At 36.2% G+C, this 27463-nt stretch overlaps 1 protein-coding gene across 3 annotated transcripts in view; it reads right to left on the reverse strand.

Moving 5' to 3' along the window:
• Kul (Kuzbanian-like) overlaps positions 1-27463 on the reverse strand; it is a 314434-nt gene that overhangs the window by 125228 nt on the left and 161743 nt on the right. For all 3 annotated transcript variants that reach the window (XM_089094817.1, XM_089094816.1, XM_089094818.1), the window contains exon 6: positions 5082-5181. In XM_089094817.1, the coding sequence (XP_088950943.1) occupies positions 5082-5181 (100 nt within the window). The remainder of the gene's footprint in view (positions 1-5081; positions 5182-27463) is intronic.

The following is a 27463-nucleotide window of genomic DNA, read 5'->3' on the forward strand; positions in this document are numbered from 1 at the left end:
TTCTTAACATCCAAAGTACCACAAACTTTTTCATTTTCCTCTATATTTTTTCCTGCAACTCTATCTCGGTTAAGCAAAATCTCAAAATGTTCGGCCCATCTCTCTTTAGTTTTTTCCTTATCGCTAATTGCGGCCACATACCTATCTTTAACTGGGCCAAGTCCGGATTGACTACTCCCTCTCAATTTGTTAACATGCAAGTACAATATTTTACTATTATACCATCTAGCTGCATCTTCCAGATCCTCAGCAATTTTTCCCATGGCTTCTACTTCAAAATTCCTTAGGTTATATTTTAATGCTTTCCTCCAATTTTTCAATATTCCTCCTATTTTCACATGATATATCAATCAGACAACTTTTCTACATGCCTATTATTTTTTTAAACAAACATAATGACTTGTCATTAAAATTCCTAGTTGCTATCCTATCTTTTATCACCAAGACACCTTCAGAAACTTAAAAAACTATTTTTTTAAAATTGTTCCAGCCATTTGCCACATTGTCAAATTTAAACTCTCAAGTTTAGTATTCAACTATTCCTGGAATTTTCTCTTAAATTCTCATCATGGAGTCTACCAACATCATAACGTCCCGGGAGGTAGTTACCCTTCCGATATTTCAGCTTTAAATTAACCCTTGACACTACTAGATGGTGATCTTTACTTTTAACATCAATAACGGCAGTCCTATATACCCTAGTATCTTGTATTGATCCTGCGAGTCTTCGGTTTACTATGACGTAATCAATAACGTTTGCTGTCTTACCATCACGTGAATACCATGTTAACTTATACCCATTTTATGACCAAACTCAGTATTGGTTATAACTAGATTGTAATACCAACAAAATTGCAAAAGTCTATATCCATTACTGTTTTGTTTTCCTACACCAAATTTACCTAGGCTGGGATTCCATCTATCTCTATTTCTACCGACCTGGGCGTTAAGATCTCCCAGTAATAACATTATTTTTCTACCTGGGACCCTGTCTATTTGCTTCTGTAACTGTAAGTAAAATTCATCTGAGTCACTAGTATCTCCGTCAGTCGGTTCTACAGGGGCGTATACTACTATAACTGATACCCTGAACTTTTTAGCCAAATTTCAAGAAAACCAGTTATACCAAAACGCGTAACCCTGTGTGGTATACGGGCCCCAAAATATGGGGTTGTCCTTCCCATATTCAGGCCCCATATTATGCATATAGTACATTTAAAACAGACACTCCATAGATACATCATAATAGACAGGTGGAAATGATACACTCAGTTAAAAACAGACTCGAAATTTACGCTTCGGTGTGAAGATATTTCGTCCCTTTTTAGACTCATGATCTTATTGGAATTGTTTCACGATGATAGTAATTATCAAATATTAATTGCTAAAGGTTATTAAGGTCAAACAATGAATTTTCAAAATCAAAGCAAATTAGGTAATCTGCGCGTTTCACAGATATTGTTTGGTTGTTTACAAAACTGGTATCTAAGGGGTTTTAGACCTACTGACTATATAATCTGAGGTCAGTCTTGCAATATAGACGTCAAAACCAATATACATAATACTACAAAATCAATTTATAAAATACATACTTTACAAATGACGAGCAAACCATTTTCAATAATTTCCAAAGATTCCAAAGATTTTTGATTTGTATAGATACCGCAGTTTTCAAACTTTCCTGAAAGGTTCTGATGTAAGGATACAAGTTTCCAATGTCATGATACCAGGTGGCAAATCTGAATTCTAACTAAATTTTACTCCACAATCGAAGAAAATACTGCTAAAACTAGACAACCACAAACAAAAACAAATTTTCGACACAAATTATTAGTTAATTTAGTTTTACAATTTCAAGACAGTGCTATTTTCACCCATCTACGATTTGCTTTAAGTTTTAATTGTTTCTCATTTGTTGTTGAAATATGAATTATCTTATCAAACAGTTCGTGGATTTTGATAACAATAAATATATAAAAATGAATTAATTGTTTATGCTCATTCCAAATATATATGCTTTTTTAAGTTTAATATTACCCTTCAAAAGCAGCGAGCCAGACAAAACTTGACTTACTTTTTTAAATGTGGGAAAGATCTCATAAAATTCAAGGAATCTTATTGAAAAGCATGCCATCAGATAGAGAACATCAGAGAACCCTATTGTAGAGGTTTCAAGCTCCTATTTGCAAGAATTTTTTTTTGTCAGAACAAAGATCACGGATGTTTTTTCTTTCTTTTTTTTTTTTTTTTGTTATTCTCAGGGATGATCATATCAGACTAATAGTCCTAGAAGATCGGAAAGAGCTCATTTGAATCCAAATTAAGAGTTTTATTGCCCTTTTTAAGCGACCAAAAAGAATGGATGGCAACTAGCCCCCCTCCAATTTCTTTTTCACGCATAAGTCATCCAATGAAAATTTTAAGATAGCCATTTTGTTCAGCGTAGTTGAGAGGTCCAATAACTATGCCTTTGTGGATGGTATCATTCCCACAATCCCCAGAGTAAGGGCTGCAAGTTATGAAATTCGCCCATTGTTTAAATATAGTATTTGTTATTGGGAAGTATACCAACATTTTTTTAGGGGGGAGGGTGGAGTTTTCTGTGGAGGGGGACTTTCTATGGGGAGAATTTATCGTTGGAAGGGAAGTTTCCAGGTTGAACTTTGCAAGGGACATTTTACATGGGGAAATCAGTCAGAATTCATATATACAATTCGTTTTATATGTCTTATTTTCTTTTGGACGACTTAATTTTACATGTAAAGACTTTTTTGGGGAATTGCCGAGGAGAAGTTTTGAGCAGGGTCGGAATTCTCTCGGGGATTTTTCTGTGGAAGGGGGATTCCGCCGAAGAAATTCTCCATGGGAATTATCATCAGGAGAAATTCTCTATGAGGAATTTTTCCACGGAAGAAGCTTTTCATTAGGGGTGGTGTGGAGGATTTGCACGGGAATTTTCCTTATAGGGGGGGGGGGTTGGCCTGACTTGAAAAACGATCAGAAATAGAATAAAAAACAAGTCTTTTTTCAAGTGAAAGTATGCAAAGGAGAATCTTTCAGGCAGAATCGTCCGCAAGAAATTTTCTGGGGGAATTTGAAACGAGGATTGAATTTTCCGGGGTAATTTCCTGAAGGGATTTTACTCAGGAGAAACTTCCCATGGAGGAATTTTTGTGGGGGGATTTTTCGCGGAGGGGGGTGTATATTCTGGCATTATTTGAAAAACGATCAGATTTTAATAAAAACCATATTTTTCCGATTTAAAGTAAGGAGCAACGTTAAAACTTAAAACGAACAGAAACTATTTCGTGCATGAAAGGGACAACCCCTCCCTCTGTTTACGGTAAAGTTTTTTTTAGTACTTTAAAAACAGTTTTTTGTTCTAATTAAGCGGCTCTTATGTTTCAGGAGTCGTTTTCAGACCTGGGACAAAAAGTCAAACTTTAGCGTAAAGAGCGGGCTATCGAGGAGGGGGCAGCTCCTTTCACATACGGAATAATTTCAGTTCTAAGTTCTAAGCCCTAACGTTGCTCCTTTCTTTGAGTTGGAAAACATGTTTTTTTCATTTTACTTTAATATAAGAATATGTATATGGCAAGTATCTTTGTTTTCAAGATGAATATTGAGTGGAGTTGTTCAGAGGTTTCAAATACTATAAATTTAGAAAACAGAGAAAATCAAGAATTAGACTAATGCGAAAATTTCAAACACAGATAAGGAAACCCGTTGCAGGAATTTATCAAGAGGATTTCTTCCCAGAAATTCTTTGATAGAATATTCTGCTTTTTGAATATTTTTACCTAAAGCTACATTTTAAAACTACCTTACTTAAATTAAGTATATGAAGGGATTACCCAAAAAATTGCGTATATTTCATCCCTGATGGGAAAGGGACAATTTGTTTCTCTGAGGAGAAATAGAAGTGTCTTTTGATAGCCTTCACGTAACCAATAGATAAATGTTATGGTGCAACTCTAATCGATTTTAGGATACCCCAGGGGGAATGGCCTCCATGGAAATTTGGGACTATAAAGAATTATAAGGCAACCAAAAGAAAAAAGGCAAAATATGGAAAAACCATGAAAAAAATATGTATTGTCCCATCGTTGACTACCTGTCAGTAGGTTTTGACCGCCAAACCCTTACAACTACCCAAACCCCACCAAATAGTTAAACACATATACCAGGCCAAATGATATCTCGAGAATGTCTTTCGAAGTTAGGTCATAAAAACATGAGGGGAAATCGACTTTATTGACTATAAGTAAGGTTACCTAAGTAAGTAAGGTTATAAGTAAGGTTATAATAAGTAATTTTGTTAAAGAGGATTACCTATAAGGTTACCTAATAAAGAGATTTAATTTTGTTTAAGCGAGACAACGGTCCTCTCTATGTCCTAAAATGATTCTCAAAAAAAGTTTTTGGACTAAAATAAATGGTAACTGGTTTTGCTTTTATTCAAAAATCAACTGGTAAACCTCCAAAGATTAGAAATCTGGTGCCTCAAAATGTATCTTTGGCAATTTTAATGAACTTTGCTGTAACTCAAATAAACCTTAGGCATAGTGAAAAGCTTTTTTTCAGATTAGAAGTAGCATACATACAATAATTCATAAATTTTAAAAATAGCTTTTTTCTTTTGTATTCAACATCAAACAATAAAAAACAAGAATATTTAATAAAAAACAAAACTAATCACTTTAGTGTTCCCACTTTTGTTTCTTCCACAATCAGACAACTGTTCTTATTCTGAGGTACGTAAAAAAACAACTAATTATTGTGTTGCTTACCACCGAATCTGTCGTTCTGATTACGAACTTAAATACAAGATACAAACCGATTAGGGGAAGGGGGAGTAGGGCAGGATTAGGTTATTTGCCTCCTAGATTGTTTGCCCTCAATCTTAGATTATGTAAATTATATTTTCTGGTATTTTCATCGTCAAATAAGCTTTTTGAGTATTTTCACCGAAAAAAATTGCCCCCTAGATCTTGAAAAATACATTCCTCCCCCTCCCCAGCATTTTTGTGTATTGGCACCACTGTGCAAGTCTCCGTGATATGATGGATGAGAAAACTTACCAATGGCTTGATAGATATTGTTTACTCTTTGAACATGCCTTGTCATTGATTCAATACAAGCCTCTTCGCTGCCCATTTTGTTGTAAAATAAGTGATCAGCCTGAAATTTATACAGTAACTATTAATATCAAGGGAAACGCCCTTTGTCATCTCAATCTAGCGATTTCCACAATAGATAGTTCATAGAGAAACGACGCTTAAACTTCCCGAATGATTCTACTAATTACTGAACTGTTAGCAAAGCTGGAAATAAATTTTGGGACAGAGCCAAAATCAGCCTTCCAGCTACAAACAGAGTATTCATAAGTTTAAATTAAATAGCTTTATCCTGTCTTTGCAATTAAACACAGGATATTTTTGATCAAATATTTAGTGGTAACGAACTGTAAGTAAGGGGCGACGTGGCTCAATAGTAAGCAAAACTCAAAACGGAATTTTGATATTAATAGATGTATCAAAAGAATCGGCGGTAGGCTACTTGTCTATTATATAAAACACACTCGAGAAGTGAAATCTGGTTAACGCTAATGAAAAAAAAATGATGAAAATAGAAAACTTCTTAGCAAAATTGTGAAAACTACAACATGGAAATATGCTCCCAGAACGCAGAAATGTCCTAAGGAATCGTGTTAAAATGAACTCAGCCTCTGCCTTTACTGCCGCCCGCCACATGTACTCTACTAAGTATGAATGTAAATGATGGCGGAATGTACCTCGGCGCCGCTTGTTCCTCTACTTTGCGGAACCCTAATGTTACATTTCTAAAATGTTGCGTCTCGTAAGAGTACAAAGTCATGGTGTGTTTTGGGCAGCAACCCCTTATCCTGGAAAAATATAATTGTTGGCAAATCCCAAATCTTAATTTGAACATCCATGGGGATACACTATACAAGTGTATTCTATCGCTAGTCAAAGCAAACTAACCGGTGTCCTCAAGAATCGCGTTAATAATGAACTAAAATGAACTAGGCCAAGAATCGCGTTAATAATGAACTTTTCTTTGTCTTTGGGACTGTCAGCCGACGCCGAAGCTTCCAATTTAATAATTCACAAATGACCTTCATAATTTTGCTAATAAAGTATTCTATTTTGATCATATTTTATTGTCACAAAACTTCACTTCTCGAGTCTGTTTTATATAACAGACAAGTTATCATGTCGATTCCAAATATATAAGATTTATTAAGTGTTACCCATCAAAAGTTACGATCCTGAGAAAATTTACCTAATCTGTGAAAAAGGCAGAGAAAAAAAAACCCTGAAAGTCAAGGAAACTTAATATATATCACACCATCAGATTCAGCGTATCCGAGAACCCTATTGTAGAAGTTTCAAGCTCCCATCTGCAAAAATGTGAATTCTGTATTTTTTGCCAGAAGAAAGATCACGGATGCGTGTTTATTTATTATTTTGTTTTGTTCTTTTTTGTATGCTTTTCTAAGGGGTTATCCCATCGAACCAAAGGTCCTAGAATATCGGAAAAGGACTCATTCGAACGGAAAATTAAAAATTCTAGTTCCCTTTGTGAAAGACCGAAACTTTTTGGGGGACAACTAGCCCACCTCCCACCCCACTCTTTTCCTCAAAGTCGTACAATCAAAGTTTTGAGACAGTCATTTTGTTCAGCATAGTTGAAAAGCCCATTGACTAAGCCTTTGGGGATAAAAGGACCCCCCCCCCAGGGCCCCTGGGGAAAGGTATATTGGTCATAAAATTTGAAAATTGTTTAGGTATAGTATTTGTTACTGGGAAACATACAGACATTTTTTTTTGGGGGGGGGGAGGGGGTGAATTTTCTGCTGGGGGAATTTTCGACGAATATAAATTTCCATAGGGAGGGAAGTTTCCGGCGGGTGAACTTTATAAGAAACATTTTACACTGGGGGAATTAACCAAAATTCCTATACAAAATTATTTTTACTTTCTTACTTTCTCTTTGCCAACTCGATTTTACAAGTGAAGAAGTTAAGGGGAATAGTTGAGCGGGAAATTTGTACCTGATTGGAATTATATAGTTTCTTTCCGTAGGGGGTGGGGATGGAGATTTCCCAAGGGAAAAATTCTTCATGGAGGAGTTTTTCAAATAGATTTTACAATTGTATACACTTGCATTTTACACATTTACAAATGTATACATTACAAACAAATACATTTTAAATGTTTTTCCTATTTTGACTTTAATAAATAAAAAATTATTAAAACTTTAAGGAATAAGTATTAGTATAGACTATGTATATAAAACTGACAATCCACGGCCATTGTTTTTATAAAAGTAAACACTGATATGCAAATTATCAGTATATGTATAATGGCCTTGAATTCGGTGACAAATAGTGGATAAATGGTCTAGAACCATCAGATGACGCATGCCCCACGTTGGGAATCACGTTGGAAAAAAAATATAAATCCTTTTACTTTTATAACTTAAATAAATAAAATAATATTAACATTTTGATAACTAAATATCAGTATATGCAAATTAAACTGACAATGCACATTCATTTGTATTTTTTTCAGTAAAGTGCAAATTATGTTGGTTTTGAGAAGGCATGGGGGTGTTCAGCCCTACTCGTGATAATTTTTGCTCGTTTTGAGTTTGACTCGATTATTTATTGTAACATCTGTTCGTTTTGGGATTCATTTGTTTATTGATGATGACTTGTGGTAGTTCTACGCTCAGAAGACTATTTGAGTTTATTCCTACTCATTTATGGTTTAATGAGCTCTTTACTTTTCTTTAAGAAATTGGTTTTGTGGGAAAAGTTTTTAAAATTAATACAGTAAAGAAAGAAACTTGCTACCAGCTCTGCAAATTTGGTAAGAATAACTGAGCCCATAGTTTATAACTGCAAATAAATTTGGACTCAGTTACGTTTGCCGAATGTGCAGTGCGGGTGACCAGTTTGTATATTTATTACCGTACAAAAAAATACCCTGCATTCTAAGGACGATATAGCATTATTTGATTTGTATGGAACGATAAAATTTACTATAAAATGCTGTGAAAAGACCATCAGGTTCCGAGAATGATCCAAAGGCTAAGGGTTGCCAGCACTGCACTTTTGGCAGCCATAACTAAGCCTAGAGTATATTTAAAACTACAAAGACAACTCGGCTCAGTTATACTTGCTGGATGTGGAGAGCAGGTGACCAGTTTGTATATTCCTCTTTGTTTGTCAGGAAATATCGTGTGTTTATTGTACAGACAAAAAAAAGCTATTTTATTTGTACAGAACGGTAAAGGGTACTACAAATTGCTAAAAAAGGACCTCCGGGTGTGTCTATTGGTCCAAGGCTTTAACTTTTAAGTTATGGTTAATCACCAGGGAATGATGATTTCAAATCCCATACCAGCAGTGGCTTTCTCAAGAAATCATTTTTATTTAAGTAAAAGTATACATGTTAGTACTAAATAGGAATTTGAATAGGTTTTACTTTTGTCATCCTTAAAGACCTAATTTCCAAAACTTACAGCTACGTTGAATAAAATGGCTATCTAAAATTTTTGATTGGATGTGTTTGGAGAAAAGGTGGGCGAGAGAGGGGATCAGTTGCCCTCAAATCATTTCTGACTATTAAAAAGGGCACTAGCCCTTTGAATTTCAAATCGAATGAGCCTTTTTTCAAGTTTCTACGACAAAGATTTCAAAAAAAAACTTATATGCCCCCAGGGCATAACTTATAACACTTGCCCTGAAGACTATGGGGGGAGTGTCCTGCTATAAGGTATAATTTCCGGAACTTTAAACTGCGTAGAACAAAATGGCTATCTCAAAATGTTGATTGGATGTGTTTGGGGAAATGGTTGGCGTGGAAGGGGTGTTAGTTGTCTTCCAATCACTTTCGACTATTAAAAACGGCACTAGCCACTTCAATTTCCAATCAAATGAGCCCTTTTTGAAGTTTATACGACATCCTCAAAGACCTAATTTCCAGAATTTAAAACTACGTTGAACAAAATGGCTATCTCAAAATTTTGATTGGATGTGTTTGGGGAAAAAGTGGGCGTTTCCACTATTAAAAAGGGCACTAGCCCTTTGAATTTCCAATCGAATGAGCCTTTTTTGAAATTTCTACGACAACACTTTCTATAAAAAAAAAACTTATATGCCCCCAGGGCATAACTTACAACCCTTCCCCTGGGGGCTGTGGGGGAGTGTCCTTCTCAAAAATATAATTTCTATCTAATTTATAATTTCTATAAACTTTTATCCTTCAAAGAAGGCATGGAATGCCACCCTAACATTTCCTACGATCCCAACTGTTACGAAATCCTCGAGACATTTGAAAAAATTACCAGCACTTGAAACAAAGGTTGAAGTCACAGGTAATGGCAAAACAAAACAAAAACAAGAAAAAACTGACAAACACAGTAACACAGATATTGACGACCCCTCTCTTTGGTCTCTTCGGGCGAAGATGATGTTCAAAGCAAAACCCAAGCGAGAAGATACCCAACAAGAATGCCTGACGACTAATTAATGTGTGACTTTTCGTTTTTAACTAATTTATCCCTTTCTTATAACATTGCTTTTAATTATTCCAATATAGAAAGCAATCAGCATGCCAACCCTATAAGCAGCCCCAATGGTACCTTAACTCATACTAGTTGTAAATACCTTGATATTCTCGATTTTGCTACCAATGTGAAGCCTAAACAACTAAATAATAATTCCCTTAATGTTCTTTGTTTCAACATCAGAAGCATCCGGGATAAGTGGCTCAAGTTTAAAGATTTAATTTCATTCAATGGTGTCTACCCTTTTGACGCAATAGGATTAACAGAGACATGGCTTTCCGATAATGATGATACTAGTGATTTTTTACTCCCTGGTTTCCAAATAATTCCTATGCCCAGGAGATTGACAAAGTGTTCTGGGGGTATTTCACTTTACATCCGTTCGAATGTAAATTATACCAGGCTATCAGAGTGCGAATCTATTTTCTTTGCACAAATAAATCTCAGATATGTTTCTTCAATAATTGTTAACATTGTTATCAGCCAAAATTCCTATATACTTTCCTTGTCTTATAAGCCTTGTCCATTTCTGACCTCATGTTTTGCAATCTGTTTGAGAATTTCCCTAATTTTATTAATCTACCCCACTAAAAGACAATAGTTCCTGAAGATTTTAATTATAACCTACTCAGTGTTGGTAAAGATAATGAATCTGACACTTTTTTTGAATCGGTAACCGCGAGTGGTATTCTACCCACAATTTTTTTCCCCAGTAGAGTCGATCCTGTGAGATCAACTTCAACATTAATTGATAACATTTTTGTATCCACTTCCCTGGGAAATGACCTGTCTTCAAATATAATTTTTTCGGATCTGTCTGACCATTTTCCTATTTACTTGTCGCTACCTTCGCAACCACTACCTCTACGCTCTAGGATTAACATCCCAATTTCCCAACACCTACTAGAAACTACATCTCTGCAAATATAACCCATTTTATCGATTGCCTAAGAACCACTGAAGGGTCCGATGTTTTAAATTGTCAAATGGCAAATTCTGCCACAAATGGTTTTGCGTAAAGACTAAGTGAAATAACCCACTCAACTTTTCCTGTTCTTAAACCTAACCGGACAAATAACCCTATATGCCCCTAGACGTAACATAGCCTGATTGTCTACTCATATCGAAAAAACAAATTATATAAGTTAGCCTGTAAGACCAGTAGTGATATTGACCTATCAAATTATAAAAATTATAAAAACGTATGCACTAAACTCATCCGTGAAGCGAAGAAAAATTATTATTATACGAAAATTCTCAATTGCAAAGGAAACCTAAAAAAGATTTGGTCCATCATTAATGATATACTCTCAAAAAATAGAAAATCAAAGTCTATACCTATTCGCCTTAAAGACACAACCTGACACATTTAATGATTATTTTTCTAATGTTCCTCATACTGACTCCCGCTCCTCCTTAGGGCCTACAGGCTGTATTCCCTTGCTTCAATTCTAGATCCATGTTTTTCTGCCCAACTGATAGCAATGAGGTACTTCAAATCATCGGTTCTCTCCCTATTAGTTTTACATCTGACTGTCTTGGATTAAGTAATAAGCTCTCCCTTTGTTTACGAGCCCATCAAGCATATTGCCAACCTATCTTTAACCCACGGAATTTTCCCTGATTTACTAAAGTCAGCCATTGTTATCCCAGTTCTTAAAAAGGGCAATCCAACTGAGATAGGTAATTATCGTCCAATCTCAATTCTTCCTGTTATATCCAAAGTGCTCGAGAGAATCATCTTCAGACGTCTGTCTCCCTTTCTGTTTGACAGTCAGCTCTCCGTTTCCTTGATTTCTCCTCACCAATATTGCTTTAGGCCTAAATTTTCAACTTATCATGCTCTAATTGACACAGTTCATACGCTCACAACTCGACCTTAAAAAAACTTTATTGGGCTTATTTTTGGATTTCTGTAAGGCCTTTGACACGGTCGATCATAGTATTTTAATAAGTAAATTAAATAGTTACGGTATTCGTGGTGTTCCCCTCTCTTGGTTTGATTCTTATCTTTTTGGAAGGGTACAGAGTGTGATCTTAGGTGGAGTATCCTCTCAGCCTTTACCTGTTCGGAGGGGTGTCCTGCAAGGCTCCGTTCTAGGCCTTATTTTAGTTCTCCTATACATCAATGATCTTGTTATGGACCTGGGCCCTTCAGTGTATCCTGTACTATTTGCTGATGACAGCAACTTCTTCACCACTGGCACCAATTTACCATCGGCAATAACCTCTGCCCAAGTCCTTCTGAACACAGTCCAGGCGTGGTGCCTTACGAATAACATGACCATTAATAGCAAAAAAAGTCAAATAGTATTATTCAGAACCCCCTACAACCAAAACGAAATTCAACCTGCTCTTGGTCTCAAGTACTCCTCCAACATCCTCCCACAAGTGGAGGTTGCCAAGTTTCTTGGTGAATTTATTGACTCATGTTTGTCATTCTCTAATCATATTTCTTACATCACACCAATAATTTTGAGACAAGTAGCTATGATTAACCGTGTGAATTATTTTCTTCCTCCTGGTATTCTCTATTATTCCTTTAGTTGTCCTTACTTTTCTTATTGTGATTTAGTTTGCAAAAATATAAACCGGTTTTTCACTAAAAAACTGAAATTTGCCCGAAACTATGCCATTAAAGCAGTTTTTCGGCTTCCCCGTCTATATCTAACCCGTGATTTGCACTAAGATTTTGGCATAGCTCCACTTGATCAAATTATACAAAAACTAAACTTATCGCTTGTTTACTCTGCTTTCCACAATAATCTTCCTCCTCAACTACTAACCTATTATAATATTAATAATTCGGAAGCCCACTGTCTCTGTTCATCCAATAGAGACTTTATAATTCCTAAATGCGTTTCTAGTGCTGCCCAACAATCTCCCATTTACAAATCTATTATTCAATGGAACAAAATACACTCCAGTGTTGAACTAGCCACAAGTTTCTGCAAGCTGTACAAAAATGTAACAAAACTTGATAATATAATTTAATCGTTCAAATTTTAACCAATTTGCTTTAATTACCAATGTTTCATTCTTCTATCTTTTTTTTTCAGTGTTACTTTAATTTTTTTTTTTTTGGTCCTTAACAAGTTCTCTTCTAAAATCTTTATTGTTATTGATGTTTGTGTTATGTTTTTATTCGAATAAATTGAATTGAATTGAACAAAATAGCAATGTCAAAATTTTGATTGGATGTGTTTCGGGAAATGGTGGGCGTGGAACGGGTGTTAGTTGCCTTCCAATCACTTTCGACTATTAAAAAGGGCACAAGCCACTCCAATTTCCAATTGAATGAGCCCTTTTCGAAGTTTCTACGACAACTTTTTCGATACGAAGTACCCTGATCTAAAGGAAAAAAATAATAAATAATACAATGTGCCAACATCGTTCTTAGATGCCCCCAGGGCATAACTTAAAACCCTTACCCTGAGGATTGTAGGGGAGTGTTCTCCCCAAAAACATATTTTCTATCTGGAAATCAATTACGCTGAACAAAATGGTTATCTTAAATTTTTGATTGGACGTGCTTGGAGAAATTGTGGGCGTGGAAGGGGTGTTAGTTGTCTTCCAATCACTTTCGACTATTAAAAAGGGCACAATCCACTCCAATTTTCAATCGAATGAGCCCTTTTTGAAGTTTCTACGACAGCTCCGTCGATACGAAGTGCCCTGGCCTAAGACCAAGAAAAAACATAAATAATACATTGTGCCAACATCATTATTTACTTAGGCAGCGCGATTGCGCTGCCTATGATTAACTGCTTGCGATTCCTTAGTTTCGTTGTTTGACCCCAGGCGGTAGCAGAGGAACTAGCAACCTTGTCTGTTAATCTTAGCCGTAACGAACTTCCATTACCTAATGAAGCAGTATTGTCTCAGGACAATTTGTGTTTGGTTTATGGGCAAACTATGCTTCCTGTTGGCAATTATCCATATACCGAAACAACTAGCGCACCGTCAGAAAGACGGTGGTACAAATCTCGCGAAGAACTTCATTAATGTGGTTTCAGAATCAAGGATAGTACTTCAGAATTGTGTTGTTTATATATTTTAATATAGGAGCAAGCGCGTTTACCTTTGGGTCATTTGCGTGCATATATATGTTTATATTTGTTCCTTGTATATTTCCTTATAAACATGCGAGTAATGTGTTCATTTGTCATGTCCGGTTGAGGGAAAAGCTAGCTTCTCTTTAATTATATTTAGAAATGGTAGTAGAAAAATAATGATACTAATAATAATGTTTATTAGCCATAGGCCATACACAAATTAACAAGGAAAGAGACACAATAAATGTATACATATAATACGAACACTATTTACATTCTTTCCGTAGCTGGAGAGCTTTTCCAAGAAACCGTGACTTGTCCACAATATTTTCTTTCCGTTTGCTCAGCAATATATCCAGGAACGTACATCACGCAGAAAACGCCGTCTTATATTGTCAGTTATTGGACACTGTTGGAGAAAATGGACCAAATCTTCATTTTCAATTTTACATAAGGGACAACTGTACCTGCAATCCGGATCAGGCCCACGCTATCCCAATTTCTTCAAATTATAACCCAAAGGTAAATTACAGTAGAATATAACGCGAGGTTTCAATTCAAGAAAAAGAAAGGGAAAAGATACACTTAGATCACTTATAGTGACTTTATTTTGCATGCTTTAGTGGCATACTTTTGTTCCTCTCTTAATCTCTGAAATTGTTACTTACGCTCAAACTTCTGGTATTTACGTGTTATAGCGACCACACTTTGTTTTTGATCTTTAATGAAATCGGTTTTCCGTTTCAACTCGGAGATTTAGCCTGAGCGAGATAAAGTATTATGCAGGTATAGTTTAATTAAATATCTGATATATAGAGGTGGTTGGCTAGGTATTTAACATAATGCGTTCTGGGCGGCCTGCTTTCCATAATTCTCTGTTGTAGTTTCCATAATTTTGTTACTGAAGTATAATTTTTTCATCATAGTTTGGTATATTTCATTATGATTAACCTAACTTCATTTCTTGAGCGTAGTCACTATAACACGTAAGTACCAACAATTCTTATTTTAAGTGTCCACAGATTATTTCTCAACAAAACAAAAGACTTGAACAATACAATCCCCCCCCGTATTCAATCTTCTAAACTTATGCCTCATCCCCCCCTCCTGAGTGCCGTTGTACAGCCACTGCTACTATTTCTTCATCAAATGAGGACTATGTTTGATTTTGCTTTTCTAGTTCCTGTTTTGTTTCTGATATTCGAAATAAGTTTATAATTTCACATTAAAAGCATTACAACAGGCCAGAAAAGGTTTACCTATTTTTGGAGTTTGCTATAAACTATTTCCCCTGCTTGAGTTAGGGTGTAGCTAAGAAACCATAAACACGAGGGGAAATATGAACGGAGAAGTTGTTACTTTAACAGAAAGATGCGGAGAATCTTCTCAACCGGAGCTATCATTTTAATATTAGTTACCGTCTCCCATAGAGATTGAACTAAATAGTCCGAAATGAAAGGTACTTTTGTGTTTTGAATTTATATTCACTTTTTAGCTCCAAAATCCATTTTGTAGCTCTTCTTAAATCATGAATTTAATGTCCTTTCGTATTGTTAAACAGTTCGTGGTAACGAACAGTAAGCAAGGAGCGACCCGGCTCAATAGTAACCGAAACTAAAAAAAAACGGAATTTTGAAACTAATAGATACATCAAAAGAATTTTATTTTTATGCTGATTTTAAATATATAAGTTTCATCAAGTTTAGTCTTACCCATCAAAAGTTAGAAGCATGAGAAAATTATCCTTATTTTCGAAAAAAGGGCAAAAAAGCCCCTAAAAGTCATAGAATCTTAATGAAAATCACATCATCACATTCAACGTATCAGATAACCCTACTGTAGACTTTTCAAGCTCATATCTGCAAAAATATAAAATTTCGTGTTTTTCAAACAGTTCGTGGTAACGAAATGTAAGTAAGGAGCGACCCGGCTCAATAGTAGCCGAAACTCTAAAAAAGAGAATTTCGATACCAGTAGATAAATCAAAAGAATTGGATTTTTATGTTGAATTTAAATATATATAAATCTCACCAGGTTTACTATTACCCATCAAAAGTTAAGAGCCTGAAAAAATTTGCCTTATTTCCGGAAAAAGGAGGAAACCCCCCCTAAAAGTGGTAAAATCTTTGTAAAAATCACACTATCAGATTCAGTGTATCAGAAAACCCTATTGTAGAGGTTTCAAGCTCCTATCTGCAAAAATGTGGAATTTCGTATTTTTTGCCAGAAGAAAGATCACGGACGCGTGTTCATTTCTTTGTTTGTTTTTTCTCTTTTTTTCTTTTTTTTCCAGGGGTGATCTTGCTATCCAGTGGTCCTAGAATATCGTGAGAGGACTCATTCGGACGGAAATTAAAATTTCTAGTGCCCTTTTTAAGTGACCAAAATAATTGTATCGACCCGATGGTCCTAGAATGTCGCGAGAGGGCTCATTCTAACGGAAATTATAAGTTCTAGGGCCCTTTTTAAGTGACCAAAAAACAGGAGAGCAACTAGGCGCCCTCTCATGCTCATTTTTTCCCAAAGTCACCGGATCAAAATTTTGAGGTGTCCATTTTGTTCAGCATAGTCTAAAATCTAACAGCTATGTCTTTGAGGATGGCCTAATCCCCCGCAGTCCCCGGGGGAAGGGCTGAGAGTTATGAAGTTTGCCCATTGTTTACATATAGTATAGGTTATTGGGAAGTATACACATTTTTTCAGGGTTTTTTTCTGGTAGGGGGGGTCGGGGAAGGAGGTTACGTGGAAGGATCTTACCATGGAGACATTTTTCATGGGAGAAGAGAATTTCCATGTTTTTTAGAGAGAAACTCTAAAAAACAGAATTTTGATACCAGTAGACAAATCAAAAGAATTGGATTTTTATGCTGATTTTCATCAAGTTTATAAGTTTCATCAAGTTTAGTCTTACCCATCAAAAGTTAAGAGTCTAAAAAAATTTGCCTTATTTTAAAAAAAAAAGGGGGGAAACACCCCCTATAAGTGGTAGAATCTTAATGAAAATTACACCATCAGATTCAGCGTATCAGAAAATTCTATTGTAGAGGTTTCAAGCTCCTATCTGCAAAAATATGGAATTTTGTATTTTTTGCCAGAAGAAATATCACAGATGCGTGTTCATTTGTTTGTTTGTTTTTTCTTTTTGTTTTTTTTCCCAGAGGCGATCTTATCGATCCAGTGGTCCTAGAATATCGTGAGAGGACTCATTCGAACAGAAATTAAAAGTTCTAGTGCGCTTTTTAAGTGACCAAAATAATTGGAGGGCAACTAGGCCCCCCCTCTCACGCTAATTTTTTCCCGAAGTCACCTGATCAAAATTTTGAGATAGCCATTTTGTTCAGCATAGTCACACATTTAATAAACATGTCTTTGAGGATGACTTCATCCCCCAGAGTTCCCGGGGGAAAGGCTGCAAGTTATGAACTTTGCCCATGGTTTACATATAATATTGGTTATTGGGAAGTATACAGACGTTTTCAGGAGTGATTTCTTCCTCGGGGGGGGGGGGGGTCGGAGGAGGGGGTTAAGTGGGAGGATATTTCGAAGAAGGATATTTTCATGGGGGAAGAGACATTTCTATGAAGGGGGCGCCGGATTTCCCAGCATTATTTAAAAACGACCAGGAGTTAAATAAAAAACAGGTTTGTTTCAACTGAAAGTAAGGAGCAACGTTAATGCTTAAAACAAAGAGAAATTATTACGTATATGAGGGGGTTCGCCTCCTAGTCAATACTTCGCTCTTTACTCCAAGTTTTTTTTAGTACTTTCAAAAGAGCTATCTATTTTAATTAAACGGCCTTTGTAATGCAGGGGTTTGTGATTCGACCAAAAATCGATCGTATCGTGTCTGTTGTATCGTAGGAAAAATGATAAAAAAAGAAGTAAAATTAATATGCAAATTTCGTTTTAATTATCCATGTACGGTGAGCCAAAATCAAAGCTGCATTAATTCAAAAACGTTCAGATATTAAATAAAAAAACAAGTTTTTTTTTTAACTGAAAGTAAGGAGCGACATTAAAACTTAAAACGAACAGAAATTATTCCGTATATGAAAGGGGCTGTCCCTTCCTCAACGCCTCGTTCTTTACGCTAATCTTTGACTTTGTCTAACGACTTTATTTTTTTAAACAATAAAAACTTTAGCGTAAAGAACGAGACGTTGAGGAGGGGACAACCCCTTTCATATACGGAATAATTTCTATTTGTTTAAAGTTTGAATGTCTCTTCTTACTTTCAGTAAAAAAAAAATTGTTTTTTTTTATTTAATTGTCAGAAGAAAGATCACGGATGCGTGTTTATTTGTTATTGTTTTTTCCAGGGCTGATCGTATCGACCCAATGGTCCTAGAATGTCGTGAAAGGGCTCATTCTAACGGAAATTATAAGTTCTAGGGCCCTTTTTAAGTGACAAAAAAATGGAGGGCAACTAGGCCCCCACCCACGCTCACTTTTTCCCAAAGTCACCGGATCAAAATTTTGAGGTATCCATTCTGTTCAGCATAGTCGAAAAATCTAACAGCTATGTCTTTGAGGATGACCTAATCCCCCGCAGTCCCCGGGGGAAGGGCTGAAAGTCATGAAGTTTTCTCATTGTTTACATGTAGCATTGGTTATTGGGAAGTATACAGACGTTTTCAGTTTTTTTATGGTGGGGGGGGGGTTGGGGGAGGGGGTTACGGGGGAGGATCTTTCCATGGAGACATTTTTCATGGGGGAAGAGAATTTCTATGAAGGGGGCGCTGGATTTCCCAGCATTATTTAAAAAACAATATGAAATTCAATAAAAAAACAAATTTTTTCAACTGAAAGTAAGGGGCAACAATAAAACTTAAAACGAACAGAAAATATGACGTATATAAGGGGGTTACCTCTCCTCAATAGCTCGCTCTTACGCTAAAGTTACGCTCTTACGTAAACTTTTAAAAAAGGTTATTATTCTAGTTAAACAGCCTTTGTGATCCAGGAGTCATTCTTAAATAACTAGAACAAAAATCAAACTTAGGTTATTATTAGTTAAAAAAAAGTAAAATTAATATGCAAATGTCCTTTTAATTATTCATGTACGGTGAGCAAAAATCAAAATCTGTATTAGTTTCAAAACGTTCAGAAATTAAATAAAAAACAAGTTTTTTTTAACTCAAAGTAAAGAGCGACAATAAAACTTAAAACGAACGGAAATTATTCTCTATCTGAACGGGACTGTCCCCTCCTCAACGCCTCGCTCTTTGCGCTAAAGTTTGACTCTTTCTCACAACTCTACTTTTCAAAGCAAAAAATAAAAATAAATAAACAATAAAAAATATTTTAAAGTCTAAAAAACTTCTAGTCTCTATGATTGTAATGCTTTTCTATTGTACTCAAACCCCAAGAGATATAAAACTAGATCGTATTGAGGGTATGAGATTCAAAGTAGCAAGTGCATCAAAATTAGAAAATTTTTACCCCCCTGGACTGACCTTTATTCTTACCTGAAAACCATGATTTTCTAAGATTTTTCATTTGATTGTTTTAAAATTTAGTTTTTCGGGTATTACCACATTTTCGACAGTGTTGACAGTCAAACCGTGAAACTAAATGGGTAAAACTATTTCGTTCAATCTGGGAACAATTTTCGTCCATGAAAATTCAAGCACTAACAATCTGCTGATATCCACAGACAACTACACCCTCAAAGGATGCCCAAGCCTTCTTATGTTGTTTAATATCACATTTGGTGTTAATTTTTCACCTATATTTTTTAACTTGGCGCGCGTTACTACCAAAACAGCATAACCGCTGATGGAAATTTTTACCACTAAAACTGGATTACCAATTTTTCAGTTTCTTAAGATATACGGTTATGCCAGTTTCAATATCACAAATTCAAACAATTAGATTCAGGGCCATATCCTGTATTTTGTATCGGAGGGGGGGGGTACACAAAAAAAACTTAAAAAACACATCAAAATTTGTTAACATGCCTTTTCGTTACGTTTTTACAAGCCAGACATATATTTCGGGGGAAAGCATTTAAAGGTGTACATGAATTTATATTTGCCTTATTTTTACTATTATTAAGTGTGTGTAAATGAGCTTTTATTATTATTAATTTGCTTTATTTTATTACTGTCAAATTTAATTTAACCTCAACAGTTTGATTGGATGCATTCAAAACATCTTGAAAGGAAGTTAATGACCCTTTTAATTTCCGAAAACAAAGATATTTTTTCTATTTTCAAGCTTAAATTAGTGCGTGTCCTGTTCCAGTTTAAACTCAAAGACTTTAAAACATAATCAAACAAAACAGTAAGTGGTAATGAACTGTAGGTAAGAAGTAGTAAAAGTTTTTTTTTTCTGATTCCAATTATATATAATTCTTTAAATTAATGTTACCATCAAAAGCTACGAGCCTGAGAAAGTTTGCCTGGTTTTCAAAAAAAGGTGGGGGAGGGGGAAACACCCCAAAAAAGTCAAAGTCAGTAGAACGCTAATAATGAATTCTATGGCATTATGTTCCGTCCTTTGCTATTCTATGGCACTATGTTCCTTCCTATGCTATTCTAAGGGTTTATGTTCCTTCCCATGCTATTCTAAGGGTTTATGTTCCTTCCTATGCTATTCTATAGCGCTATGTTCCTTCCTATGCTATTCTAAGGGCTTATGTTCTCTCCCATGCTATTCTAGCACGCTATGTTCCCTCCTGTGCCATTTGGGGAGATTACAATCCTTGGCACCTTTTCAGAGCATGTACTTGTGAATACCTTTCCAAGCAACGTGATTAAACACGCTTTTACAATCGGAATTGTTTGATTGACATTTGCAAAAAGAGATAAGGAATTCGCAAATTGGACTCTATGAACGATATTAATTAATGTTTGAATAATAGGAGTGTGATTGATTCTAATTAGTGATTGGAAATTTTTTTAACAAGAAATCTGTGAATAAAATATTTTTGGAGGGATGGGGTGATGGGAGCGAGGTGTCTTAGAGTACCTATAATGGTGTTATTTGGGGAGATTACGTTCCTTGGCACCTTTTCAGAGCATGTACTTGTGGATACCTTTCCAATCAACGTGATTAAACATGCTTTTACAATCGGAATTGTTTGATTGACATTTGCAAAATGGGATAAGGAATTCGAAAATTAGAATATATGAACAATATTAATTTATGTTTGAATAATAGGAGTGTGATTGATTATAACTAGTGATTGGATATTTTTTTAACATGAAATCTCTGAGTAAAATATTTTTGGAGGGATGAAATGATCGGTGCGAGGTGTCTTAGAGTACTTATAATGGTGCTATTTGGGGGATTACGTTCCTTGGCACTTTTTCAGAGCATGTACTTGTGAATACCTTTCCAAGCAACGTGATTAAACACGCTTTTACAATCGGAATTGTTTGATTGACATTTGCAAAAAGGGATAAGGAATTCACAAATTGGACTCTATGAACGATATTAATTAATGTTTGAATAATAGGAGTGTGATTGATTATAATTAGTGATTGGATAATTTTCTAACAAGAAATCTCTGAATAAAATATTTTTGAAGGGATGGGTGCGAGGTGTCTTAGAGTACCTATAATGGTGTTATTTGGGGAGATTACGTTCCTTGGCACCTTTTCAGAGCATGTACTTGTGGATACCTTTCCAAGCAACGTGATTAAACACACTTTTACAATCGGAATTGTTTGATTGACATTTTCAAAAAGGGATAAGGAATTCGCAAATTGGACTGTATGAACGATATTAATTAATGTTTGAATAATAGGAGTGTGATTGATTCTAATTAGTGATTGGATATTTTTTTAACAAGAAATCTCTGAATAAAATATTTTTGGAGGGATGGGGTGATGGGAGCGAGGTGTCTTAGAGTACCTATAATGGTGTTATTTGGGGAGATTACGTTCCTTGGCACCTTTTCAGAGCATGTACTTATGGATTCTAGCCGACTATGTTCCTTCCTGTGCTATTTGGGGAGATTACGTTCCTTGGCACCTTTTCAGGGCATGTACTTATGGATTTGGGTGGATTATGGCGTCTTTCCAGAGCATGTACCTATGGATTTGGATGGATTATGTTCCTTCCTATCCTATTCTAAGGGTTTATGTTCCTTCTTATGGTGATCTATGGCTTGAGGTTTCTTCCTATGTTATTCTATGGGACCTCTACACGTGATTAAACACGTTTTCCTTGCCTTTCAATGGTACCTTTCCAAGCGAGCGGGGATTTCCCTCCGGTTCCTACACACTGCAAAAAGCAAGATATTTATTTAAATTTGGAACAATTGTCACATTCAGCATGGCGTGTGTTATTTTTTTTTTTTTTGGCAATTGACGTTTTTTCTGATTGGAACAATATCAATATTTGGAAATGGTTAACGATAAAAAACATGTTTTAAACCAGTTTGGTTTTTTAAAGCACATTAAGCATGGCGTGCGCTATTTTTTTTTTTTTTTTTTTTTGGCAATTTGCATTTTTGTCTGATAAAATGTACCATTAATTGCGATCATAGCTCTAAAAAAGGAGGGATGGGAGCGGGGTGTTTTAGAGTACTTGATTCAAACTTTTACCTTGAGCATCGATGTTGTTAGCAGAATTTCAAAAGGATCGTTTATGAGTGCTGGCGTATCTGATGAAATAATTTAGGTCGTTATGATCAATTTAATTTATTTTTTTTAATGCAGTAGTTTTTCAGTAAGCACACTCGATATCCTAAAAGTGTTTGATTATAACTTTTACCTTGAGCATCGATGTTGTTAGCAGAATTTCAAAAGGGTCGTTCATAAGTGCTGGCGTATGTGATGAGATAATTTAGGTCGTATTATAAATTTAATTTATTTTTTTAATGCAGAAGTTTTTCAGTAAGGACACTCGATATACTAAAAGTGTTTGATTCAAACTTTTACCTTGAGCATCGATGTTGTTAGCAGAATTTCAAAAGGATCGTTTATGAGTGCTGGCGTATCTGATGAAATAATTTAGGTCGTATGATAAATTTAATTTATTTTTTTAATGCAGTAGCTTTTTAGTAAGGACACTCGATATCCTAAAAGTGTTTGATTCAAACTTTTACCTTGAGAATCGATGTTGTTAGAAGAATTTCAAAAGGATCGTTTATGAGTGCTGGCGTATCTGATAAAATAATTTAGATTGTATGATTAATTGAATTTTTAATTATTTTTTTTTGCAGTAGTTATTTAATAAGCACACTCGACATCTTAAAAATGTTTGATTCAATTTTTACCTTGCGCATCGAAGTTTTTAGTAGAATTTCAAAAGGATCGTTTATAAGTGCTGACCTGTCTTTGATGAACTAATTCATGTCGCATGATAATTTTTTTAATACAGTAGTTTTTTAGTAAGGACACTCGATATCCTAAAAGTGTTTGATTCAAACTTTTACCTTGAGAATCAATGTTGTTAGAAGAATTTCTAAAGGATTGTTTATGAGTGCTGGCGTATCTGATGAAATAATTTAGGTCGTATGATCAGTTTAATTTTTTTTTAATGCAGTAGTTTTTTAGTAAGGACACTCGATATCCTAAAAGTGTTTGATTCAAACTTTTACCTTGAGAATCGATGTTGTTAGAAGAATTTCAAAAGGATCGTCAATGACTGCTGGCGTATATGATGAAATAATTTAAGTCGTATGATAAATTTAATTTACTTTTTTTAATGGAGTAGTTTTTCAGTAAGGACACTCGATATGCTAAAATTGTTTGATTCAAAACTTTACCTTGAGAATCGATGTTGTTAGCAAAATTTCAAAAGGATCGTTTATGAGTGCTAGCGTTTCTGATGAAACAATTTAGGTCGTATGATAAATTTAATTTATTTTTTTTAATGCAGTAGTTTTTTAGTAAGGACACTCGATATCCTAAAAGTGTCTGATTCAAACTTTTACCTTGAGCATCGATGTTGTTAGCAGAATTTCAAAAGGATCGTTCATAAGTGCTGGCGTATCTGATGAAATAATTTAGGTCGTATGATAAATTTAATTTTTTTTTTAATGCAGTAGTTTTTCAGTAAGGACACTCGATATCCTAAAAGTGTTTGATTCAAACTTTTACCTTGAGAATCGATGTTGTTAGCAGAATTTCAAAAGGATCGTTTATGAGTGCTACCGTATCTGATGAAATGATTTAGGTCGTATGATAAATTTAATTTATTTTTTTAATGCAGTAGTTTCTTAGTAAGGACACTCGATATCCTAAAATTGTTTGATTCAAACATTTACCTTGAGAATCGATGTTGTTAGAAGAATTTCAAAAGGATCGTTTATGAGTGCTAGCGTATCTGATGAAATAATTTAGGTCGTATGATCAATTTAATTTTTTTTTAATGCAGTAGTTTTTTAGTAAGGACATTCGATATCCTAAAAGTATTTGATTCAAACTTTTACCTTGAGCATCGATGTTTTAGCAGAATTTCAAAAGGATCGTTCATAAGTGATGGCGTATCTGATGAAATAATTTATATTGTATGATTAATTTAATTTTTAATTATTTTTTTGCAGTAGTTATTTAATAAGCATACTCGATATCCTAAAAATGTTTGATTCAATTTTTACCTTGAGCATCGAAGTTTTTAGTAGAATTTCAAAAGGATCGTTTATAAGTGCTGAACTGTCTTGGATGAACTAATTCATGTCGCATGATATATTTTTTTTAATACAGTAGTTTTTTAGTAAGGACACTCAATATCCTAAAAGTGTTTGATTCGTTTGATTTGTGAAATCAAATGTTTGATTTGTGAAATCAAATGTTTGATTTGATCAAATTCAATCAAATTTGTGAAATGTTTGATTTGTGGGTGCTGGCGTATCTGATGAAATAATTTAGGTCATATGATCAATTTAATTTTTTTTTTTAATGCAGTAGTTTTTTAGTAAGGACACTCGATATCCTAAAAGTGTTTGATTCAAACTTTTACCTTGAGAATCTATGTTGTTAGCATAATTTCAAAAGGATTGTTTATTAGTGCTGGCATATCTGATGAAATATGGCGCGCCACTCTAAGTGAACCTAGATCAACCCAACTTTTTGGATATCTCTCTCACTATGTCGTCTTTTTTTGTGGTGTGTCGTCTCTTTGTGTGTGTCGTCTTTCTGTGTGTGTCTTCTCTGTGGGAGTGTTGTCTCTGTGTTTGTGTCTTTTCTGTGTGTGTGTCGTCTCTGTGTGCGTGTGTGTCGTCTCTGTGTATGTTTTGTCTCTGTGTGTTTTGTCTCTGTGTGTGTGTCGTCTCTATGTGTGTGTCGTCTCTGTGTGTGTGCGTGTCGTTTCTGTGTGTTTGTCCTCTCTGTGTGTGAGTCGTCTCTTTGTGTCTGTCGTCTCTGTGTGTTTGTGTATGTAGTCTCTGTGTGTTTGTCCTCTCTGTGTGAGTCGGCTCTATGTGTGTGTCGTCTCTGTGCGTGTGTCGTCTCTTTGTATGTTTCGTATCTATGCGTGTCGTCTCTTTCTGTGTGTTGTCTGTGTGTGTTTGTCGTCTCTGTGTGTGTGTGTGTGTGTGTTGTCCCTCTATGTGTGTCGTCTCTGTGTGTTTGTCGTCTGTGTGTGTGTGTCGTCTCTATGTGTAAGTAGTCACTTTGTGTGTGTCGTCTCTGTGTGTGTGTCATCTCTGTGTGGGCATCGTCACTGTGTGTGTGCTGTCTCTATGTGTGTGTGTCGTTTCTATGTGTGTTTCGTGTCTGTGTGTGTGTCGTCTCTGTGGGTGTGTCGTCTCTGTTTTTGTGTCTTATCTGTATGTTTGTCGTCTCTGTGTGTGTGTGTCGCCTCTGTGTATGCGTCGTCTCTGTGTGTGTTTTGTCTCTGTGTGTGTGTCGTCTCTGTATCTGTGTCGTCTGTTTGTGTGTGTCGTCTCTGTGTGTGTGTCGTTTCTGTATGTGTGCCGTCTCTGTGCGTGTCGTCTCTTTGTTTGTGTCGTCTCTGTGTGTTTGTCGTCTCTGTGCGTTTGTCGTCTCTGTGCATGAGTCATCTCTGTGTGTCTGTCGTCTGTGTGTGTGTCGTCTCTTTGTGTGTGTAGTCTCTGTGTGTGTGTCTTGTCTGTGTGTGTGTGGTCTCTGTGCGTGTTTTGTCTCTCTGTGTGTGTCGTCTCTCTCTGTGTTTCGTCTTTGTGCGTTTGTCGTGTCTGTGTGTTTGTCGTCTCTCTGTGTGTGTCGTCACTGTGAGTGTGTCGTCTCTGTGTGTGTGTGTCGTCTCTGTGTCGGTGTTGTCTCTGTGTATGTGTTGTGTCTATGCGTGTGTCGTCTCTATGTGTGTTTCGTATCTGTGTGTGTGTCTCGTCTCTCTTTGTGTTTGTCGTCTCTGTGAGTTCGTCGTCTCTATGGCTATTACGGCACTGGGCCTGTGTCATTTCTGTGTGTGTGCAGTCGCTGGGCGTGTGTGTCGACTCTGTGCCTGTGTCTTCTCTCTGTGTGTGCGTCGTCTCTGTGTGTGTGTCGTCGCTATGTGTGTGTGTCGTCTGTGTGTGTGTGTGTTGTCTCTGTGTGTGTGTCCTCTCTGTGCGTGGTTCTTCTCTCTGTGTGTGTGTATGTCGTCTCTCTGTGTGTGTGTGTGTGTGTGTGTGTGTGCCGTTTCTGTGTGTTTGTCCTCTCTGTTTGTGAGTCCTCTCTTTGTGTGTGTCGTCTCTGTGTGTGTGTGTGTGTGTGTGTCGTCTCTGTGTGTGTGTGTTCTCTCTGTGTGTGCGTTTTCTCTGTGTGTCTTTCTTCTCTGTGAGTGTTTTATCGCTATGTGTGTGTGTGTCGTCTCTGTGTGTGTGTGTGTGTGCGTCTCTGTGCGTGTGTCTTCTCTCTGTGTGTGTGTGTGTTCTCTGTGTGTGTGTGCGTGTCGTCTCTGTGCGTGTGTCGTCGCTATGTGTTTGTCGTCTCTGTGTGTGTGTTGTTTCTGTGTGTGTGTATCGTCTCTGTGCGTGTGTCGTCTTTATGTGTGTTTCGTCTCTGTAAGTATGTCATCTCTGTGTGTGTGTCGTCTCTGTGTGTGTGTGTGTGTGTGTGTGTGTCGTCTCTGTGTGTGTGTCTTGTCTGTGTGTGTGTGTGTCGTCTCTGTATGTGTGTGTCGTATGTGTGTGGGTATCGTCTCTTTGCGTTTGTCACCTCTTTGGGTGTGTCATCTCTGTGTGTATGTATTATCTGTGTGTTTGTGGTCTCTGTGTGTGTGTGTGTGTCATCTCTGTGCGTGTAGCGTCGATCTGTGTGTTGTCGTGTGTGTGTGTCTGTCGTAGCTCTGTGTGTTGTCTTGTATGTGCGTGTGTCGTCTCTGTGTGTGTGTTGTCTCTGCGTTTGTCTTGTCTCTGTGATTGTTGTATATATGTATGTGTCGTCTCTGTGAGTGTATCAACTATAAGTGCGTGTCAGCTCTGTGTGTATTTAGTCTCTGTGTGTGTGTCGTCTGTATGTGTGTGTGTGTCCCGTCTCTCTGTGTGTGTATCGTCTCTGTGTGTGTGGCATCTCTGTGTGTGTGTGTCATCTCTGTGTTTGTGTGTGTGTCATCTCTGTTTGTGTGTCATCTCTGTGTGTGTGTCTTCTCTGTGTGTGTGTGTTCTCTCTGTGTGTATGTATGTCGTCGCTGTGTGTGTGTGTCGTCGCTATGTGTGTGTGTCGTCGCTATGTGTGTGTAATCTCTCTGTGTGTTTTGTGTCTGTGTGTGTGTCGTGTCTGTGTGTGTGTGTCATCTTTGTGCATGTGTGTTCTCTGTCTGTGTGTTTGTCGTCTCTGTGTGTGTTTGTAGTCTCTGTGTGTGTCTTCTCTGTGTTTGTGTGGTCTCTGTGTGTGTTTTGTCTCTTTGTGTGTGTTGTCCCTGTATGTGTGTGTCGTTTCTGTGTGTGT

Source organism: Artemia sp. Qi Xiang Cuo, chromosome 9, assembly GCF_049724085.1.
Source record: "Artemia sp. Qi Xiang Cuo chromosome 9, ASM4972408v1, whole genome shotgun sequence".
Classification (NCBI taxonomy): domain Eukaryota; kingdom Metazoa; phylum Arthropoda; class Branchiopoda; order Anostraca; family Artemiidae; genus Artemia; species Artemia sp. Qi Xiang Cuo.